This window comes from Botryllus schlosseri, chromosome 13 (assembly GCF_051294905.1).
Source record: "Botryllus schlosseri isolate E-star chromosome 13, Bs_hap1, whole genome shotgun sequence".
NCBI lineage: Eukaryota > Metazoa > Chordata > Ascidiacea > Stolidobranchia > Styelidae > Botryllus > Botryllus schlosseri.
In genome coordinates this window covers 2156750-2178963 of record NC_137248.1, presented here as the reverse complement: position 1 = coordinate 2178963, position 22214 = coordinate 2156750, and the positions used below count along the sequence as shown (strand labels likewise).

Genomic DNA, 22214 nt, shown 5'->3' with positions numbered 1-22214 from the left:
ATCGATACAATATTCGCCCATTTATCCACATTCCACATATACAAGGAATAAATCGCATTTAATGAATACATTTTAACGACAGTAATGTCACTTCAAAGCCATTTCTCGCCGATAATGACGAAGACAATGTGGATTTGAGAATAGCATTGTCATACAGGCGCCGCCATGTCTGCTTCTATCTGCTCAATCAACACACGGTGCAATCCTCAATTAAGATTTCAAGGAGTTCGATAACCCCGGTACCTAATTTACGTTAGGGTTGAGTAGGTGACGAGATAGCATCGTTGTTCAACTGTGTGGCCTGAGAAATCTCGATAATGAATTCATGCCGTCCGCGACCTCTACGAAATTTGAAAAGTGGCCCGCGACCCGTTTTGAGTTGGCGACCCCTTGGTATAAGCAGTGTTTTCGTCTTACAAAAGCCTAGAAGTGTGCCGTGCTACAAGTCGGCGGTTACAGAATGAAAAATAAGAAATATCAGCCTGGTGTAATTGATCATTGTTGTCGACAAACACCATGATTACCACAAACGACATTAGGGTTGAGTACATCGCAAATGCCGATAATGCAAGTCTTCTCGCTTCGACGAAATTACGCGTAAGCTCCACTCTAGCACGCTGCGCAATTACGTATATAATAACATGCACTATGCAGTCACTAAACTTTGACGTTGTAAGCAAGTAGTGGAATCTCGGCAGACTAGGGCCGCGGGTCACATTATCATGTAAAACGGAAAACTGTCCGCGGGCCGGACAAAATCCCTTCGCGGGCCGGATCCGGCCCGCGGGCCGTATGTTGCCCACCCCTGTGTTAGACCAACTCTGGAAAGGAGCAGACCTGATGTAAGCTACACGGGCTTCATGAAATGATCCAATACCAGCAAATACAACGTTGATTGCGTTCACTGCAAGAGCGAGGCTGTGGCTTATTATGATCCGCTGACTGATGAAGGATGACGAAGATCCATTGTCGAATTTCGATACTCGGGCGATGCCTAACCCAAGGCACATTATCCCAAAATAAATTTGAATATTTGACATTGAAACGCCATATTTTGTGGTCTCAACTTATCATCATGGTTACTGTTGCACGAGGACCAATATTGCTCGCATTTGGTTTTCCCACTTGCATTGTATTTTACCCCACGTGGAAGCTGCCAAGATGACGACAATGCTTACAAGTGCTACACGGCATGAAGTAGCCTATGCCCGTGGTATGCTACTTGACCGTGCTGCTCCTTCTCTTAACGTGCGGGTGGGTGGTGAGCTGTGATATTTCGGTCAATGAGTTTGTCTGTCGTTTACTATGCCAGAAATGTAGTATGGGCTGGGCAGGCCGTGTTATTTTTGGCATTTCAAGAACCGAATGCCAAAATTGCCAAAAATAACAATTTTAAAATGCTTAAAATAAGGCGTTTTGAAAGTACTGATTTTTATGACAGTTTTAGATAGAAATGTCAACAAGTATTGAAATGAGCACATAAAGTGACAAAACAAGTGAGAGAGAGAGAGGGAGAGATTTATTTCGTCAACCGATGACGCCAAAATAAATAGAACTAATATAAATATATGCAATATTTAACAAACACAAACAGTGGTTTATCTGTATTGACTGTGACGATCTTCGTGTCAGCCGGAACTAGGGTAAATGGTTATTTAAATAAGATAACATCATAACGTAATAACGAATCAGGGTAGGCTAATACGGAATGTATCGTACGAGAAGCAATAGGAGCAATAACAAAGAATATATGAAACACATAACAGTTACAGACAGTAACAATCAATGTGCAAAAAGAACATGTAAGTTGAAGATTTATAACTGAGAATGGACAGTGTACAAGCGTTGACCAGTATTTACTCAGAAGAAAGTCCAGCATCCCCGTCTTAAATGAATGATAATTGGAGCTTTTTATGTGTGGCGGAATCTGTTTGTTCCGTAGATCAATCCCTGCTCGTTTACATGGAGGGAAACCTCTGTCAGAGTGGGACATAAATAAGTTGGAGTTTGCGGCAGGCCGCGTGTTATGACCATGGACATCTCTACAGTGTTGAAAATTGTTCTGTAGAGATACAGAGACTTGAAGCTGATTAATTTGATACATTGCTTTGGCTAGTTCAAAGATACAGATATCACTAACTTTAAGAATACGCAACTTTTTGTAATACGGAGCAAGTCGACTATGGAGTGGAATTCGAGCAATAGCTCTTAATGTTTTGTTTTGCACGACCTGCAGCTGGTTCAAAATGGTTTTGGAAGCAGACCCCCAAATTATAATACCATACTGTAGGTGGGAATGTATGATAGAACAATAAAGAGTACGGAGGAATGGTTTTGGATCTAATCGGTTAAGCTTCCATAATACATCAATGTTACGTGAAACTTTTGCGAATACATTGGTGATACGATCATGCCATGTTAGACCTGCATCTATATGAATTCCGAGGTACTTGAAAGACTTGCACAGGTCTAGTTCTTGTCCTGAAATTGCCAGCACCCCTGCATATTTAGGATTGGAAAAATTTGATCTGCAATTTTCCTTGCCTATATTCGAAGTGCTTGGCACTTTTTAACATTGACAGACAATTTGTTACAAGCTATAACCAAGAGCTTATAAAGTCAAGTTGAGCATTGCATTTCGACACAAGGGTCTCGGCATTTCCCGAGGAAAGTGAGAGGTGGGTGTCGTCTGCAAAAAGGGTTGTAGTAAAATCAGAGCATATTGAAATATCGTTAATATATAGTAAGAATAAGGTTGGTCCAAGAACTGATCCCTGTGGAATTCCACAGGAAACAGATGTAGAGTTGGATGCTTGATCATTGACTAAAGTTTACTGTTTACGATCAGTGAGGTAATCCTTGAAAAGATCCATCACAATTCCTCGAATACCATAGCACTAAAGTTTATCAATTAATATACAATATACAACCGCAAAACAAGTGTGTAACGCTGAATTCCTAAATCGAGGTCCCTGAACCTTTCGGAAGGCCGCGGTCTATCAGTCTAAGGGATCTACGTAATGCGAATGAAAATCTTAAGTCGATGCCTAAAAGTTGAGTATTGAAATCTGGATTTACGATATACTGTGGATTGATCAATCCGGGTAGTTATCCAGCAATTAGGGATGTAGCTCGATGACCAGGTATTTTCTGTTGTCACAGCTTTGTTACCTCATGTAGCCGGCACGCGCTACCCATGCCGCATTTAGGTCAATGCGTGCATATAATTCCATTTACTTTCAACTTGTTAATGAAAATGTCAGCATATGGTGCAATCACTGATAGACTGTGTCCCGTTTGACATTAGGGATATAGTTTCATCAATGGACAAGTGAACATACACACTTACACAGAGGCTTGCAAACATTCAGTCCATTTCTGTTTTTTTTTGTTTGCCCTTCGATATTTTTTGATTATAATATTGAATATTGAAGCAACTCGTGATTTCTAACCATCGGTTAGCGGGGAAAAGGCTGTGATGCAAACGTGGCAGCAACGATTTTTAATTGTTATTATAAGTGGTATTGTGATCTGTCTGAATGCAGGTAATTATGCACGCATATCGAATCGACTATTCGGATTACATATTGCAGAAGCAGACTGTTGGTTTTGTATTTGGTGAATTGACTCTCAAACACTGTTGTCAATTCGGTTTGTACTCTCGCTGTTTGATGACACAGAGTAGATAGTGGATAGTGCACGTTTTGTGACTTTCGCTCGATATGAAAGAATAAACTATACAGTGTTTTAGATCGTTAATTCGAGAACACAAGTACCATTTCCTGGCGATGCAAGACTGCCAGAAATAGTATCCGAAAAATGCCAAAAATATATTATGCCTCCAGTGACGTGTGATCAGGGGGCAAGGGAGGGGGTACACGCCATTCAACAGTCGCCAGAATGTGTAAAACGAGCTTGAGAATTGAACCATCCATGATTGTAACACCATTAATTATGGGTATTTTCTATCGGTGTTCATGAATGCCTATATTATGATCCCTTTTACACCAAAAATCACGGAATTTTCATGTTTATTGTTCAACAATATAACACGAAACGAGAGGTGATGTACAAATGAGGCTCAGACGGGTCAGGTCTCACCTGTGATAGCACAATTCATCACCAACACCCTCTTTCAAAGATCGCTCACCAAACTTCCATAGGTTTGTTGAGCATTTGTAAGCCAGCTGAGCGGTTAATAACAGAACTTTTTGTAACAAAGCAAGTAATACTTTTGAGATTGTCAAGGTGAATGCTCGTTTGGTGTTGACTTTTTATGTAGCCAGCGCCACGCATAGCGTGGCCCGCAGTTGAAATACAATAAATTTCATACAAAGATGTTACAATGAAGTAAATTTTGTAATATATTAAAAAGGTTCACAGTGCAGAAACTATCAAGGTTCGTTTGTGAACGTGAACCTCTATATTTCAGAGGTTCACACACAGAACGCGAACGTGAACCTCACGTTCACACCATACGTAATAAAATTTGCACCAAAAGACTCTATTTTATGTTGATTTACGAAATAATTTTGGGTCGCCAACGAGCTTTGTACATTTAAAAAACTTCTGTTTCACTTTTTGCAAAACATGGTTATAATATGCTGTGTGTATAAAATCATTTGGCGTGCGATGAAAGATCATCTCGCGTGCCACAAATGACACGCATGCCCGGAGTTGCCGATCTCTCTGACCTAAGGTATAGGCTCGGGAAAATATAGTAATTGAAGGAGATTTATGCTGTTTAGTAGCTGCAATTGAATCGGAATGGACTATTTGGTCGAAAAAATGCAGCCCCAAATATTCCACCAAACATTTCTTCCCCTTCGCATTCGGCTTGCGTAGAGGTTGCCATGACGGATTACAGATCCGCATTAAAATTTTAGAGATTACCAGAGGTACAGAACTTCAATATGCAATTGAATAAGATATTCATATTGAAATAAACCCGAATATTTTCGCCTGACACCGTCGTGACAAGCGTCAGTCACTTGTAGAGAAGGCTATATCAATGTACAATAAAGTTTTACACCCTGTCGCAAACCTACCCATTTTTACAGGCTTGAGGACGGTATTGGAATCAATTCCGTTCGTCATACAATCACCTAGCTTGTACGATGACAGCCGTCGATACGATTGGAACAAGAGCATGCAGATTGTGCGACATTACTCTGATCACTGACTGCTGATGTTGACTTTCCCCCAAAGGAGTTTTATGAATATTTTAGCATGCCCTGAAGTGTTAAGCACCTGTCACCGGCAACAGAGGGAAACTAAAATCAATTAGGCAAAGTCTACGAGCCGAACTCTTCAATCACGATCTTCAACTGCATCTTAAAATAAATACAAGATATCGCGCGTAGTGATTTACGGCCAGCACTAATTCATATTGGATAGTTTTAATGATGTTGATATTGCTTGGGGCTAATAGAATTCCTTCGACATCTAGGGCCGCATTCGAGGGAGAAAACTACCATGATTAAAACCATAATGATTCGTACAGTCATACCAGTGTTTGGTTATATATAGTTGAAATTCGTGTTTTCGGCGCGATTAAGTCAATAGAGTGTTAACTGTTGTTATGGCTTACAATATCATAGATAGTTGTATGATTTGTAAGGTTGTGCCTAGACTGATTAGTCTGATTTATCAAAAATATCAGGGGATAGATTATTACAGAGACAGGTCTGATTTCCGTGAAAAAATCACAGAAATATAGTTTAGTCTTGTCGAAACCGGATTTTAGAAGTTCACAGTATATCAGACAGATTATGCGTATCCTTATATGAATTACCGTATTGTATGCAGATATATACGATTTACATATAAACTATACACTATATGTACAATTGTACATGTATGAATGTATTACCGAGAATATACTAACTGCTCATGTGAAACCAAAAGTATTCACTACTTCTACTAACGAAACAATGCAGAATTCGGATAAGAGTAATGACAATTTGCGCACATAACGACATAGCTATGTTTATACATAAATCAAGATGTCTGATGATTTCAACGAAAACCTGAACGTATGTTTGGATTAACATATTTCCATCGAAAATCTCCGAATCTAGATGAGAGATGCAATAATGTGGTGTCAGTTTGCCTCAAATATGAGACCACACATGTGGAAACTGCGAGAAAAAACGGACGAAGATCAGGAGTTTCGTAAAATCGTGTGTTCCTAGCATCTCCGCAGATTCAATATTTCAGATTTATCTATCCAGCTAAATGCATCTTGTAACATTCGACTCATTGGGAATCTTGCAATAGCAATGCGACCTCCACCAATAAACGATTGTTGTTATACAATGCTCTTCCCAATTCTTTACTAACAGTTGCTGACGATTACACCTGACGAGTGTCAGCCGAAAATATTCGGTTTCATTTCAATATGAATGTTCTGTTTAATTGTATATTGAAGTTCTCTAATACCTCCTTGAATCTCTTTAAACTTATAACGATAACGTTAACGATGCATAGCAATCCGATTTCTCTATCGCAATCAACGAACAATGCCCTGAAATCGGAGTAACTTACGCCCATTAATGGCCTAAAAGAACGATGCGTAAAATTTTGGTCATTTCCAGCCGGTAGAAGCGAAGTTATTGCAGTTGAAAATTTGGATTTGCAAAAATAGCATTGACGGTGGGAAATCCCAGAATTATGGATGAAAAACTCAAATAATTGTGCTTGCGGGTTGGAACTGCGTCAAATTTGTTTGCATCGTTTTTGTGGACAACTCAACAATTTCATGGGGTTGACAGTAAAATTTGAAAAAAAAACTTGTAATTTTTTTACTATAAATTCAAAATTTTTAATTGGATCTGTTTCGGCTTCTACAGGTTGGAATTGAACCAAATTTGGTGTGCAGCGTTTTTAGACAACCTAACAATTTGGTCAGTGAATCCGACAAAAGTATATTTTTGAACAACCCTAATGGACATCCCAAAGGTTTCGACGGCGGAACTGTATTCACACTGCATTAAATATTATTCCTACACAATGACGATTGTATGATTATTATTTGTTGATGGTCCGTGAGATACATATAATCTGTAGTTGATAGCCTTTTAAATACATTAAAGCGATTGGTTATCCTTTGACAACCATTTATATCATCTATCATCGACAGCGTAATTCCGCGAAAATCTCAAAGGTAACAAAAAATCCGTTTCAGTCTCGCGGTTGCAAAGCGTGAAATTGGCATATTTTTACAGATCCAAGCGATGTCTCTCCAAAGTATTTACGCAGAAAACGAAGGCGTGGCTCTCCTGGTTTCTTGCGCTCTCTTACTTTACCTGTCTTGTTTTTTGATCTTGATGAGATATGTGGACTTCAAATCATGGAGGCAATATTCTAAATCACAGCGAGACATCAGCAAGATAAGGGTCGTGGAATTGTGAGTGGCTCGCTGGCTTATTTCGTCATCATGTTACAAAAGCACGGAGACATCCCGTAATGCATCTTCGTGCTGCTATATAAGTCGGACCATGGCCTACTACTACTTTAGTAGGCCATGGTCGGACAAATTCGAATATCATTCAACAGTACACTGAAGTACTGTATCTCCAAGAGTCACTTTAAGGGGGCACTTCTATTTGAAAATGTTTTTTTTAGGTGTTCACGTTTGTAGTCATAAATTCGTAAAGGTAGATGCGAGCCCCATGATTCATACATTGCTGGAAAGGGCAGGAAATTTCCTTTCCAAATATGGTCTTTATGTTGTACCATGAGCATGTACCCCACCGGTACACTTACTCAAAAAATAATGAAAATATTGAACACGCGTATTAAAAATCCTAAAAACTCAAAAGTCTTTCAAGATTTTCCTTCAAATATTGCTAAAGCAAAAGTACATATATATATCTACAAAACAATTGAGGGATTTTCAAAAATAGGTCTTCTAACAAAATTTATGATATTTTTTGTCAGCGAACCCTAAATTTTCATTTTTTCAAAATTCTTTCCTCTGTAAAAATTTTTCTGGACAAAATTTTGAGAAAACGCTCAATGATTTTATTATACATACCCTAACCATAATTTGTACAAAATTTCAGATGAATCGAACAAGCAGGTGCAGAGGAGATGCAATTTTTGTGTAGAAAAAGTATATTTTGAGAAAATCGCGTTTGAAAAAATAAAACCACAATAACTTCGAAAAACAAGGATAAGAACACTGATCATGACATCAATGACCATATTAGTTGATTTGCATCACACATTGAACCATATATAACACAACCTGAGCATTTATAGCCGCCAGGCACATAGTCTGATGTGTCTTAGGAGTCTTGAACTCTTTCAATTTTTCACAGCGAAAGACCGTCGAGATGCAGTCTTTCTTTTTTTGTCCTTCAAACCAGTTTCATTTTCGTGAAAGTGTTCACTGGCAAGTTTAGGCTTTCAAGAACACTCAAGTACCCACTACATCCAATATTCCAGTTCAGTACGGACGTAGCTACAGCACGTTTTACTGCCATAGTTCATAAGTACTTATTCTTCAGGCACCTTGTCCCTATGGTCACGACGAATGACTCATTTTGGGATTTGGTGAATCCACCAATGCATCTTTCCATTTCAAAGATTCTTCTAAACTCTAAATTTCCTTGATCGACTCATTCTAGGCAAATTGATAGCTAGAAATGAAAACCAATCCAAGACAGTTATCCTGAAACAATAAATATTACCCAATATTGTCAGTCAGCAGTCAATGAATAAAAACAGATGAAATAGGAAAACACACAACCTCCATCTCGACCATTTCCTTGGTACTGAATAAATGAAGCAGCCAAGTATATGAAAGCATACATGCTAGAACACTTATTTATAAGCATACAATAAATACTACCCAATATGGTCAGTTATCAGTAAACAAATCAAAAAATAAATGAAAAAAACAGCCTCACCTCGCCTGTTTACTGAGTCTGTGAAGCAGCCAAGTTTATGAAGACAGACTGGCTAGAACACTCATTTCGAGCTCTACAGGAGAGATTTCGCCAGGTGGCGCTATTTCCACCAGCAAACGCGAATGTTGGATTAGAATGAACACGACTGCAGCAAAAATTGGGCTGTAATTCTTTTTTTTTAATAAAATGGTCCCCAAATAAAATTAGTTTTGGATAAGAAGGAGTTGTAATATCATAAAAATAAGGACATATTTGGAAAGAGCGTGAAATTTCCGTTCTAGATCGATGAAGAAAAAAAAAACACAAAAAAATTATTTCTAAATAGAAGTGCCCCCTTAAGCTGGAGAACCAGAAAACTTTCACCTTTTCCAAATTTGATAAGAATTAGAATTATAGCTTCACAGATCTTTTCAAATTAGGTTAGAATAACTGAATGTAAATTCGATTAAATACCAAATTATAGAAAGAAATACGACAAAAATCTATTTCATGTCGTATCAAATCAGCGTTCATTGTCGTAAGCACGAGATGGCAGCAGATGTCTGCTACGCCAAGCTTGGCTCGTTTCGCGGGATACAGTTTTCCTGTTACGTTTTCAGGGAAATCAAAAATTAGACTAGAATTAGAATTGATGCATATATACTAGGGTTACCATATCGTCCTTTTTCAAGGAATCTAAAATGTCCCCCGAGGACCACCAAATGTCATCATCTTTGGCACTTTGTCCTCCTTCATGGATTTGAGATCCAGGCTATCGTACAGAGACAACTAGCATATGCCATAATATACATGAGATCTGGATTCGGTCTACACCAGCCCATAATACGTGGGGCGGGTCATTCGGGAGTGGAATCGGAAAAGTGACCATTTTTTATTTTAGTCAACGCATAAATGGTAGCAGTAAAATTTCCAAATCCCCCGTATTAAAGAATGTTACTTCATACTGTAAAAAGTATAGAATGTAAACCATTACATTCTATAGTAAAAAGTGTCCTCTTTCTCGGTTCTCAGTAATTGTCGGTAATCCTAACATTTCACAAATTACTATAGATTGCCAGCATTTCGTTCTAATTCGTCCGATCAGATAAGTAGAATTATCTAATTGTCCATTCCGGCGGTAATGTTTGTTAACAAAAAGTTGCATTACGTCAATGGAAGATATGTCAAATGATCTCGTGCACTCCCAAATATTGTGGCACGATTGCAACCGCCTCTCTTCGACTAAAACCATGACAACAGACCATCACATAATGTTGTTACATTGATCATCTCACGTTTTACCAATTGACCTGAAAGGATTTATGGATTGCAGTGGATTGAATGAAATTACCTCGACAAGATATAGTTCTCAAAGAAATCATAGTAGTGCTTGAGATTTCATAGTTGTTCCTGCATACTGGGTTGAAAGCAGTCGTTAAAGATGTAAATCCATGAAATTTAAGTCGTCACGAACATGACAGCACTTTACATTACGCAGCGAAATTATGTTGTAACAGATCTGTATCTGATGTGTCTGCGATAATGTACATTCGGCTTTCATAAAGAAACTCATTGGTAATGGAACAAAATAAACCACCGTATCATATATTCGATTCACCCAGAAGCTAAGCATCTGATGTCAGCAAAAGATCAAGAAAATCATGTTATCTAGCACTTAGCTGTCTGCAGAATACCGAGATTGCCTTGTGTTTTCGCAGGACAATGGCTGCGTTGCACAGTGTCATTACTTGCTCGGCGGCTGTATCAATACTCGTCAACGATCACCTTCGTCAAAACGATGCGTCGTAAGTGAAATTGACTATAGCACTTGTAATGAGAGTTGGCAACTAGATGATTTTAGGCGTTTACAAATTAGATTATAATTAGAAATATAGCTACACGTTTTTTTTTTCAAATTAAATTAGGTGTAGAATCACTGAATTCGCAAAATCTTGGAAATTAAATCAAATTTAACAATCATTAATAATCAAATTCAGTTCAGATTAAATCAATTCATCCTCATCATCATCATCATCATCATCATCATCATCATTGGTTTCTTAGCAATTTTATCAGTTCCATACACCACAAAAATGCGATACAATGAAAAGATATGAAGGTGTCGAAGCGACTTGGAGTAGTCTATGGAATAAGCATGAGGATGGCACACGCATGTACAGTTGTACACTAGGACTTTTCATATTTTTGTGGATGTTAGCTAAAATTGTTAGGTTGGCTAAAAACGCGGCACGCCAAATTTGGCTCAATTCCAACGAGTAAAAGTGAAGCTATTGTAGTTGAAAAATTTCGAATTTATAATAAAAAAATAAAAACAAATTGTTTTTCAAAATTTACTGGCTAACCCATGGAATTGTTAAGTTATTTTTGAACAACCCGAATGCACACCAAGCTTGACTTGATTTGGACTAAACGGCTCTCCTGTAGCATTTTCAGGAAAACGGGTAATTAATTACTGACCAGAAATCAGATTAGAATTAAAATTAACGCATAGAAACATTTCACAAATTCCACTAGAACTAGATACGAGCATTTCGCTCTAATTAGTCTTATTTGAAAACTTAATAAATGAACTCGAACTTACAAGAATTATCTATAGTTGCCCACGTCTGCTTGTAACTACACTCGCCTGTATGTACATGAAACGTAAATCTTTAATATCACTCTATTATATTCCACATGCAGATCCGCCAACTTTCACATGGAGTTATATTGCTGTTTGCATATAGGATACTTCGTATCAGGTGTGACGTGAACCATTTTCTTAAATTCGGCTGCTTCATAAATTTACAATCTATTTCAGACATGATATTTGCTATCTACACCAAGACATCACATCTCCACAAAGGATTCAGCGTGATGTGTCACCATGTGGTGGCGGCATTAGGCTTTTACATCGTCGCGGTATGATGTATTAGGTGCTTTGCATGTTTGACGTTAATTTAGTACTAGTGTATCAGAGATGAGCATGGATTAGGATTAGGTTTTGAAAAAACAGGATTTGTGAAATTTTGTCGGATTTGGATTGGATTTGGATTAGACATTTTTTTCAGAACGGATTAGGATTTGGATTGGATTGAACTATTTTCTGGGAGATTGAAATGTCGTGTGGCGAATGGCGACAAACTTTATTCAGATCAGTTATTAATGTACTTATGGTTACTAAGTTATCTTGAATCAAGTGAATCGTGGGTTGTGAAAGAAAATTTTCGAATCCCTCCATTGCATAGATTAATATTTTTCTGAATTTCCAGTTGGAATCGGATTAGGATTGGACAGGGACTTGAATATGAAAAAGTTATGGATTAGGATTTGGATTTGAAGGTTCGGATTTGGATTGGATTAGGACATAGAAATTTCAAATCCGCTCATCTCTGTAGTGTATGGCTACCAGAGATGAGCATGGATTAGGATTAGGTTTTAAAAAAACAGGATTTGTGAAATTTTGTCGGATTTGGATTGGATTTGGATTAGACATTTTTTTCGGAACGGATTAGGATTTGGATTGGATTTACCTATTTTCTGGGAGATTGAAATGTCGTGTGGCGAATGGCGACAAACTTTATTCAGATCAGTTATTAATGTACTTATAGTTACTAAGTTATCTTGAATCAAGTGAATCGTTGGTTGTGAAAGAAAATTTTCGAATCCCTCCATTACATAAATTAGTATTTTTTCTGAATTTCCAGTTGGAATCGGATTAGGATTGGACATGGACTTGAATATGAAAAAGTTATGGATTGGGTTTTGGATTTGGATTTGAAGGTTCGGATTTGGATTGGATTAGGACATAGAAATTTCAAATCCGCTCATCTCTAATGGCTACCAATAGAGCTGATTACTGCCCCAACCGCAACCCTGACGACTCGGCGTAGCCTATGAGCCTCAGTGTTTGAACTACAGCTTAAAGCTTAAGCAATTGTTCGAATATGACAGTTTGTGGAAAACTGGTGGCTTCTAAAATTTCGCAAATGCAAATGGTAATTCTAAGATCAAATATATGTTCAATTCGCCATTCCAGCGCTACAAGGTTTTTGGATTTTACGCCTGCTTCCGCGGATTGAGCGAACTATCCACCCCGTTCTTGTCGATACGGTGAGAAGTTGGTGAAACTTCGTAGAAAATTATATCATGTCATGCCTTGTAGATTCAATCCAATTCTCTACTCGTCACTGACGATTAGGCTACCCATGACATTATGACAAGCGTCAGCCAAAAATATTAGAGCTTATTTTAATATGAATATTATTCAATTGTACACAGGGGTATATTATGCGCCATTAATATCACCAACGGAAAAATGTACTACACCAATGGAATAGTTTTTGTCATCATATTCATTGCTGTCAGAATTTTCCCGATTCCATATCTGTATTGGAAGATTACGTGTTCGATGGAGTGGTTCAGAAGGTAGGCTACGACAATTTAACTATAGCTGCGCGACACTCCAGGCGTGAAACTGAAGCTAACATTTTCATTGCAGGTTACCGTCTGTGCTGTTTGGAGTTTTTCTCTTCATAAACGCTTCTCTTGATTGCCTCAATGTGTACTGGCTATTTCGAATACTGTCTACGGTTTTCACACTTATTACTCAACGTAACAAGCACGAATAATTACAGTGATACACAGTCTGGTAAAATTAGAGTATACCCAGCGTATGATGACGTGACTGTGTCGCTGACGATTGCAGTCTGACAAGACAAAATAGCATCAACCATGGTCGCATGCAGTCGCGAAAATATGAATTGCTAACCACGATCTCTACAATGCATCACTGTTGTCTCCTGTAAAATGCATGCAACGTCTAGTAGACTAATAAGTAGATTTCTATAGCCTAGTTATCTATATAATGACACAGTTCTGTGAGTTATCGGGAGTTCAGATATAGAGATCCACGGGCAACAGATAATCAGCGGGTTTGGCGCTTAGTGTAAGCAACAGCGGACAGCCCGGCTATATAGCGGGGTCACGCGTGCAGATAGTTGGATAGGGTTACCATGAGGGATGGTGTGAACGTGAGGTTCACGTTCGCGTTCTGTGTGTGAACCTCGGAAATTTAGAGGTTCGCGTTCACAACAGAACCTTGGTAGGTTCTACACTGTGAACCTTTTTCATATATTACAATTTTCACTTCATTACAACATCTTTGGTTCATATTTATTGCATTTCAACTGCGGGCCACTCTATACATGGCGCTGGCAGCATTAAAAATCAACACTATCGATGCACCTTGACAATCTCAAATGTTTTACTTGCTTTGTTACAAAAGTTTGCTCGAAATATCCAGGTTTCCGTTTGTGAATATTTGAATAGTATATTCATATTGAAATGAACCCGAATATTTTCGGCTGACACTCGTCAGGGGTAATCGTCAGCAACTAGCAGAGAATTGGAAAGAACATTGTATATCAACAATCGTATCACAAAATATGACGTCACCAGCATGAAATTTCGAATGAGAGAGCGTTCAATGTACTATTTTTAGGTGATACACGAACTCCTTTTGTTGACAGAGTTTTGGTTGGTGTATTTTGATAAAAGTTGATTCCAAGGCACACAAATGGAATTGTGAACGGCCTCGACCTACGATTCGAAATCGGTCGTCTCGATAATTATTCGCACAAATCGGATTATCCAACAGATGTTTGCCGATGGCAGAATTAATTGCCTTTGATCGATCAGCATCAATCTTAAGTGGATGAGTTAAGGGTGAGCTTTTCACATCGCGTGACGCACGTGTTCTGATAAATCTGGGGACATGTTGGTTTATGCGGTCCTGCAGACGTCTTGACGTTCTTCCCACGTAGCCACAATCACAGTGGCACCTATATTCGTACACTACATTACTTCGTTGAAGTGCAGGAAGCACGTCTTTGCGTGTTGAAGGGAGCAGTTGTGTTGTTGTAAAAATCACATTGGTTTTGACTGTATCGTAACATTTACCGACAGCAGAAATCAATTGTTTTTCAAAGCGGGTGGAAATGGGGCCAATCCAAGGTAGATGGATATAAACATCTTTTATTGTTCGTGCGGTGGGCTCTGTTCGTTTTTCTGCGTTGAATTGCGTTAATTTCCTCTCCATGCCGCGGCTGATGACGTGTTCAGGGTAACCGTTATCAAGTAAGATTTTTCGGATGTAGTCAAGTTCTAAACTCAGTTTGTTACCCGAACATATCATCAACGCTCTATGCACGAGTGTGCCTATGAGGTTAATTTTTCTGCGCCGAGGACTAAATGAATTCCAGCGGAGGTATTGGCCTGTGAATGTCGGTTTTCTGAAAACAGACGTTTCAAATTTGTTGGTATTGCGCTTTTCAACTAATACGTCCAGAAATGATAATGAGTTATTTCTGGACGTATTAGTTGAAAAGCGCAATACCAACAAATTTGAAACGTCTGTTTTCAGAAAACCGACATTCACAGGCCAATACCTCCGCTGGAATTCATTTAGTCCTCGGCGCAGAAAAATTAACCTCATAGGCACACTCGTGCATAGAGCGTTGATGATATGTTCGGGTAACAAACTGAGTTTGGAACTTGACTACATCCGAAAAATCTTACTTGATAACGGTTACCCTGAACACGTCATCAGCCGCGGCATGGAGAGGAAATTAACGCAATTCAACGCAGAAAAACGAACAGAGCCCACCGCACGAACAATAAAAGATGTTTATATCCATCTACCTTGGATTGGCCCCATTTCCACCCGCTTTGAAAAACAATTGATTTCTGCTGTCGGTAAATGTTACGATACAGTCAAAACCAATGTGATTTTTACAACAACACAACTGCTCCCTTCAACACGCAAAGACGTGCTTCCTGCACTTCAACAAAGTAATGTGGTGTACGAATATAGGTGCCACTGTGATTGTGGCTACGTGGGAAGAACGTCAAGACGTCTGCAGGACCGCATAAACCAACATGTCCCCAGATTTATCAGAACACGTGCGTCACGCGATGTGAAAAGCTCACCCTTAACTCATCCACTTAAGATTGATGCTGATCGATCAAAGGCAATTAATTCTGCCATCGGCAAACATCTGTTGGATAATCCGATTTGTGCGAATAATTATCGAGACGACCGATTTCGAATCGTAGGTCGAGGCCGTTCACAATTCCATTTGTGTGCCTTGGAATCAACTTTTATCAAAATACACCAACCAAAACTCTGTCAACAAAAGGAGTTCGTGTATCACCTAAAAATAGTACATTGAACGCTCTCTCATTCGAAATTTCATGCTGGTGACGTCATATTTTGTGATACGATTGTTGATATACAATGTTCTTTCCAATTCTCTGCTAGTTGCTGACGATTACCCCTGACGAGTGTCAGCCGAAAATATTCGGGTTCATTTCAATATGAATATACTATTCAATTGTATATTGAAGTTCTGTACCTCCAAGAAGCTCTTGTGAATATTTAGTGACTCTCTGTTGTGAGTTTGACCCGCATTCAAAAACATCACGAGCAATATACGTAGTCAGCGAATGATGCTTATTCAACCAATCAATGAAATTGATATCGTTTTCTGATGAAAAAAATCTAGCAGGCGTACGGGGTCAATCTTGGCTTCATATCTTTACTGCATCAATAAAACCAAATCCATGCGATTGAGGTGTTGGCCACGGTTGCCCGACATATGAGCATGCGACACAATGGAAAACGACAGTTCAGCATGGAACACATCAGCATGCGTCACTTCAGCATGTGACTGTATAACCCAAAAACTTACCCTAACCCGAAACATAGCCTAACCTAACCTAACCTAACCTAACCTAACCTAAACCCTAACCCTAACCCAACCATAAACCTAACCTAACCTACCCCTAATCCGTAATTTAACCCACATGCTCATGTGTCGCATGCCAAATTGTCGCATGCCGAAGCGTCGCATGCTGTAATGTCGCATGCTCATATGTCCACGGACCGTTGGCCACTGCAGTATAGTATATAACTTGTTAATGGGGTAATATTTGTAGCGAGTATAGAAACCTGTTTTACACTCAGCTCAATATCAATGTAGCGATGCTCAGACGCCGAATACATTGTCCGGTACGGTCTCGACCGTTAGGCGTAAGTTTATGTTCCCTGGTAAGTCCTCGTCGAAATTGTTGGCAAAGCGACGGAAGATATTGATTTTATAGGAGTATTATATCCTTTAATTGCCTCAGTTGATACATTTAGGGCGAAGATAATAAAGTTGGATTAGCAATAAAGTTGATTAGCGCGTTCGTCAGGATTTATCAACCCAGGATTAAGGAAACCGGTTGATCGCGGCGCATAAAGTTAGTGTTAATCTCATGATTTAACAAACTGGAACAACTGTAGATTTCTAGTTATCTATAGAAACTGCGTACCATTCCTACGTCTAATTATTCCGGATAATGACCGTGCCGATTGTCTCCTAGGTTATGGCTTCACTAAACAATCAACGAATTATGTATTTCTACCCGTCATTGCAAAGCGATATCCGTTTCTTAGCTGTACCGTACGAATTGGACACGGCTTTCATTTCGCGATGATGATAATTCTACCTGTTACAGTGGCAGTATCGTCATTAGCAGGCTGCTGCTTCATTATGGAGATTGTGGAGATTGATTCATTCACCAACTAGCAGCCTATGTATAACGCATTTTCGAATTATGATGCAACAGATAACGCCACTTGATTGAAAACTCGGGACACCGCGACTAACCATCGCGCGTAACCTTCTCAACTTCATGCGTCATGATTAGCAGTGTTTAATCACACGATTAGCATTCTTTCGGATCAGCTAACTTTATTATCTCCGCCCTCAGCGACGTTTAAAACACCAATATGTACTTCGGAAATGTGGCATTATGTGGCCCGAGTCGTCGGTAGGTATCGTGTACTGTACATTAATATAGGCTATCACATCATTGAAAGATAGGGTTGGAATTAGCAATATGACGTCACGTGACGTCATGAGGTTCACGTTCGTGTTCACACAGAACCTTTCAAAAAGGTTCGCGTTCGCACGAACCTGAACCTTTCAGAGGTTCACACCATCCCTAGTTACCGTACATCTTTTTTTTAGTCAACCAACTACAAACTCGTATTAAATTTACCAATTCCTCTTGATTTTTCTCCTATATTGTAAGTCCGAAAATTTTGAAAAAGTGTCCTCTTTTCAGATTCCCAAAATATGATAACCCTATAGTTGGAGAACTATAAAATTTTCAGCTTTTGCAAATTAGATTAGAATTACATTTTTATTCCATTACAATTATATTATAGCTACACGTATTTTACACATTAGTAGAATTAGAATTACCGAATACGCGAAAACTTCGAAATCAAAGCTCAGTTCATATCAAATTAGAGCCCGTTCACATAAGTATGAGAATGGCAAATGTCTTTACAGGACGCTTGACTCGTTTCGCACTAGAACGTTCACCTGTAGCATTTTCAGGAAGCCCAGAAATTAGATAGGAAATAAAATGAGAGAATATAGAAACATTTCACAAATTAGATTGGAATTAGAGTAAGAAACATTTCAAAAATGAGATTAGTGACATTTCTCTCTAATTAGAAGACTCTAGAATTATCTCGTTGTCCAAGTCTGAAGGCTCGACGACTGTCACCGTGGCCAATGACTATGAAGCTGGGTGCCAACTCTAAATATCCCACGTATGCCTAGCGAACATAGCAGGAACATAATGACTAGTTTATTTTAGCCCACAGAAAAGGGTATAAAATTCGGCACGATAGTTGGGATTGCGAGTTGCGACAAAGTAAGGTTAAGAACCAGGAAGAAAAAAATGTAAATTGTAATACTTTGACTATAGCGGATACATGGTCGCATTTAAAATCTCGACTCGGAATCGAATTGATCTGGACAACGACTTGACCCAGCTCTAAATAACATGAGAGGATATGTATCGCTACCTACCGGCAGGGATTTCTGGTATTTCGAGCATCACAGTACACTCCGCGAATACAGGGTTATAATGACTCGAGTCACGATTTCCTGATGACTCGACTTGACTCGAGTCATTTTTTCAAAATGCGGAAATGACTCGACTCGACTCGAGTCAATCTGTGTATTGACTCGACTTGGACTCGAGTCATTGACTCGAGTTTCAAACGGCCAAGACCGACATTTCATTGTAATTCCAGGTCCAACACACTATTGGGATTTCGTCTGTTGGTACTGGTACTTGAAAATGCGACCAGAAACTGCTAAGAGTGAGGAAAATTGGTATATTTTAAATGCGAACCATTCGATATCACCAAACAGAGTTATAAAAAGTGGGTTTACCAAGATTTTAACTGGAAACTGAGCAGTGAACACAGTGACTTGGACTCGGACTCGAGTCATAATTCCATGACTCGGACTCGGCCCTCTGCTCGCTGACTTGGACTCGGACTTGACTCGGTGGTGAATTGAAATGACTCGACTTGACTCGAGTCAAAACTATAAAAGTGAGATTGACTTGTGACTCGGAGCCTTGTGACTTGGTTACAACCCTGCGCGAATACAGCCGGTGGCCTGTCTAGAAACCACTTAAAGCATTTATTTACAAGGAGTCCATATCTGCGACTAGCTATGGACGCGAAATTTGCATCCGAACGATAGCTGCTATGATTGGATTTTCAATATCGACATGTATCTCAGAACACTACACTGCACTATTGGATGACTCGTTGTCAATGTCAACGCATGAGAAGTGTGAAGGCTCGCGGATTCAGCAGATATAGTTGTATACTGTATACTGGGATGTATCGAACGTACAGTTGTTTTACTAACAACAAATGCTGGTGTTGTGTTAGCCATTTGACGAAATCTACGGATGACGAATTTCTTCTATACGCCTAAAGATTTATTTCACCACTAGATGGGCTATTTGAGACCCGTCGCTGCACGTACACGTACAGACTTCTGGTCGATCGATATACATCGCTCATCGACCTATAATACTAGGGTTGCCATACGTCCGGAATAACGGTTGAAGGACATATATAACTCTTTGGGTTGGGAGTTGCAATTGAAAATATTGGGCCGATATGGCTCTTCGGTCGAAAAAGGTTCCCGACCACTGGCTTAGGACGTATTGGCAAATGCTTATTGTATTTCATTTTTAATAGAAAACACGCACCAACAAAGCGAGTCTTTTTCTCTGTGCCGAAAGGGAATATAAGCAGCCAGATATTTCAATCCATCCTGTGGCGCGATCTGCGGCTACAGTATCCTTATATCCTCTGTATTCGTATGTGGCTGTTGTGCTTTGCCGCTTGGATGTGATGGTTCATTATATCGACAATGCAGTGGTGCATGTGCAGAGTTTATTGTGGAACAAATCTTATGAAATAGTATATAAGCGCAGCCGAAGTTTCAACGAAATCGCATCAGACTAGTTATGTGGTAGCAGAGGTATTCGCTAAAAATTCAAAACCTCACACGGAAGCGGATAACGTTATTCTTCCAGCTTGCGGTAGATTTGGGAAAATATTTCGGTCCAAAGCTGCGGTAGAATTGAAAACGATTCCCATATGTCAAATGATACTATTCATAGACGTTGTTGTTGCATGTCCGCAGACATAGAAAATACCGTAATTTATTTTTCAAAGAAGAGCAAATCCTACTTTATTGCACCGAAAAGGTAGAAGTACTTCGTCAGAGACCACCTCTGTACGACTGTAGGTGCGGTCGCGGTAAATATTGTCGTTGTTCCAGGTATATTGGAATCGCTTGCACACCAGAGTTGGATCAATTGTATTTTGTAATTGAGCTGAATGTATTTAATGACATTTTTTTCATGTAATTGTAATTGTAATTGAAGCATTTCTATTTTGTGTAATTGTAATTTGATCGAAATTTTACTCAATTACAATATCAATTACATTTTCATGGAAACCTGACAATCACAACATAAAATAATCAGTTAATCAAACATTTATTCGTCGCACCAGTGAAAATCCGGTACGAACCAGGATGACGACGAAGGGCGTTAAAGCCTTAGTAAACATTCACCACATGTAATAATTAGCCTATTTACATCGGTGTTCTATGCGTGCTGCGTTATAACTAGATAATTCAGTCACGTTAAACTGTTTCCCATACTTCAGTAGCAACAGAAAACTTCGTGAATTACAATATAGGCTAAACCAGTGGTTCTCAATCTGAGGGCGCCCGTTGGGCGGCGTGAAAGCATCTTAGCGGGGCGCGACGCTCCAGTGAACTGAAATCTTTTCCGCGCTTGGCCCGATTCACCTCCGTTTTATGGTTATTGCTCGGTGCATATTGCCTGAATTTCGTATCGGAGAATTCTCTCATCAACAGTCATAACCTTCCATACCATCAAACTATATGTAAGGATTGCTAATTTTCTGGTTTCATTGTGTGCTATGACGATAAGGGGGGCACGAAATATTCCAGGGTTGTAACGACTCGAGTCAGACTCTAGTCACGATTTTCTGATGACTCGACTTGACTCGAGTCATTTTCTCAAAATACGGAAATGACTCGACTCGAGTCAATCTGTGTATTGACTCGACTCGGACGCGAGTCATTGCGTATGACCTGAACCAAGTCATATGACTCGAGACTCAGGCGGCCAAGACCGACATTTCATTGTAATTTCGAAGAATAGTAAAGTAACCACCCTATTGGGATTTCGTCTATCGGTACTGGTACTTGAAAATGCGACCAGAAACTGCTAAAAGTGAGTAAAATTAGTAATTATAAATTCGAACCTTTCGATATAACCAAGCAGAGTTACAAAATGTGGGTTTCACAAGACTTTAACTGGAAACGGAGCAGTCAACACAATGACTTGGACTCGGACTCGAGTCATAATACCATGACTCGGACTCGACCCTCTGCTCGATGACTTGGACTCGGACTTGACTCGGTGGTAAATTGAAAATGACTCGACTTGACTCGAGTCAAAACTAGAAAAGTGAGATTGACTTGTGACTCGGAGCCTTGTAACTTGGTTACAACCCTGAAATATTTACTGTCATAGAGGGGGGCGTGTCTAAAAAAGTTGGAGAACCAGTGGGCTAAACTAAATCTTGGTATTTCAAAAATGGATGAACAGCCAATAAACTCTTCTGAAACCTGTGCTGAACCATTTCCTACACCACGGTCAAAGTTTTTTTTAAATCTCTGACCAGTACCGAGGCTTATTGCAACAATAGCAAAAAACATTCAAGTTTCCAACCGAGGCTTCATCAAACTTGATCACGCGTTTGTAGAGATGTTATCCCAATCTTACCTGTTACCTCCAATCTTGGCCAAATTTACTGGGGCCAGAAACTTTTCGCACCCTAATGTT

At 39.3% G+C, this 22214-nt stretch overlaps 1 protein-coding gene across 1 annotated transcript; it reads left to right on the top strand.

Annotated features, from left to right (window-relative positions):
- Positions 1–3380: 3380 nt before the first annotated feature.
- Positions 3381–14885, top strand: LOC145454405 (TLC domain-containing protein 4-B-like). Its single transcript, XM_080332397.1, has 8 exons — positions 3381–7165; positions 7227–7408; positions 10613–10699; positions 11598–11656; positions 11716–11816; positions 12934–13007; positions 13176–13322; positions 13396–14885. Exons 2-8 carry the CDS (start codon positions 7236–7238, stop codon positions 13523–13525), a joined length of 771 nt encoding a protein of 256 aa, XP_080188523.1. The 5' UTR covers positions 3381–7165; positions 7227–7235; the 3' UTR covers positions 13526–14885.
- Positions 14886–22214: the final 7329 nt, after the last annotated feature.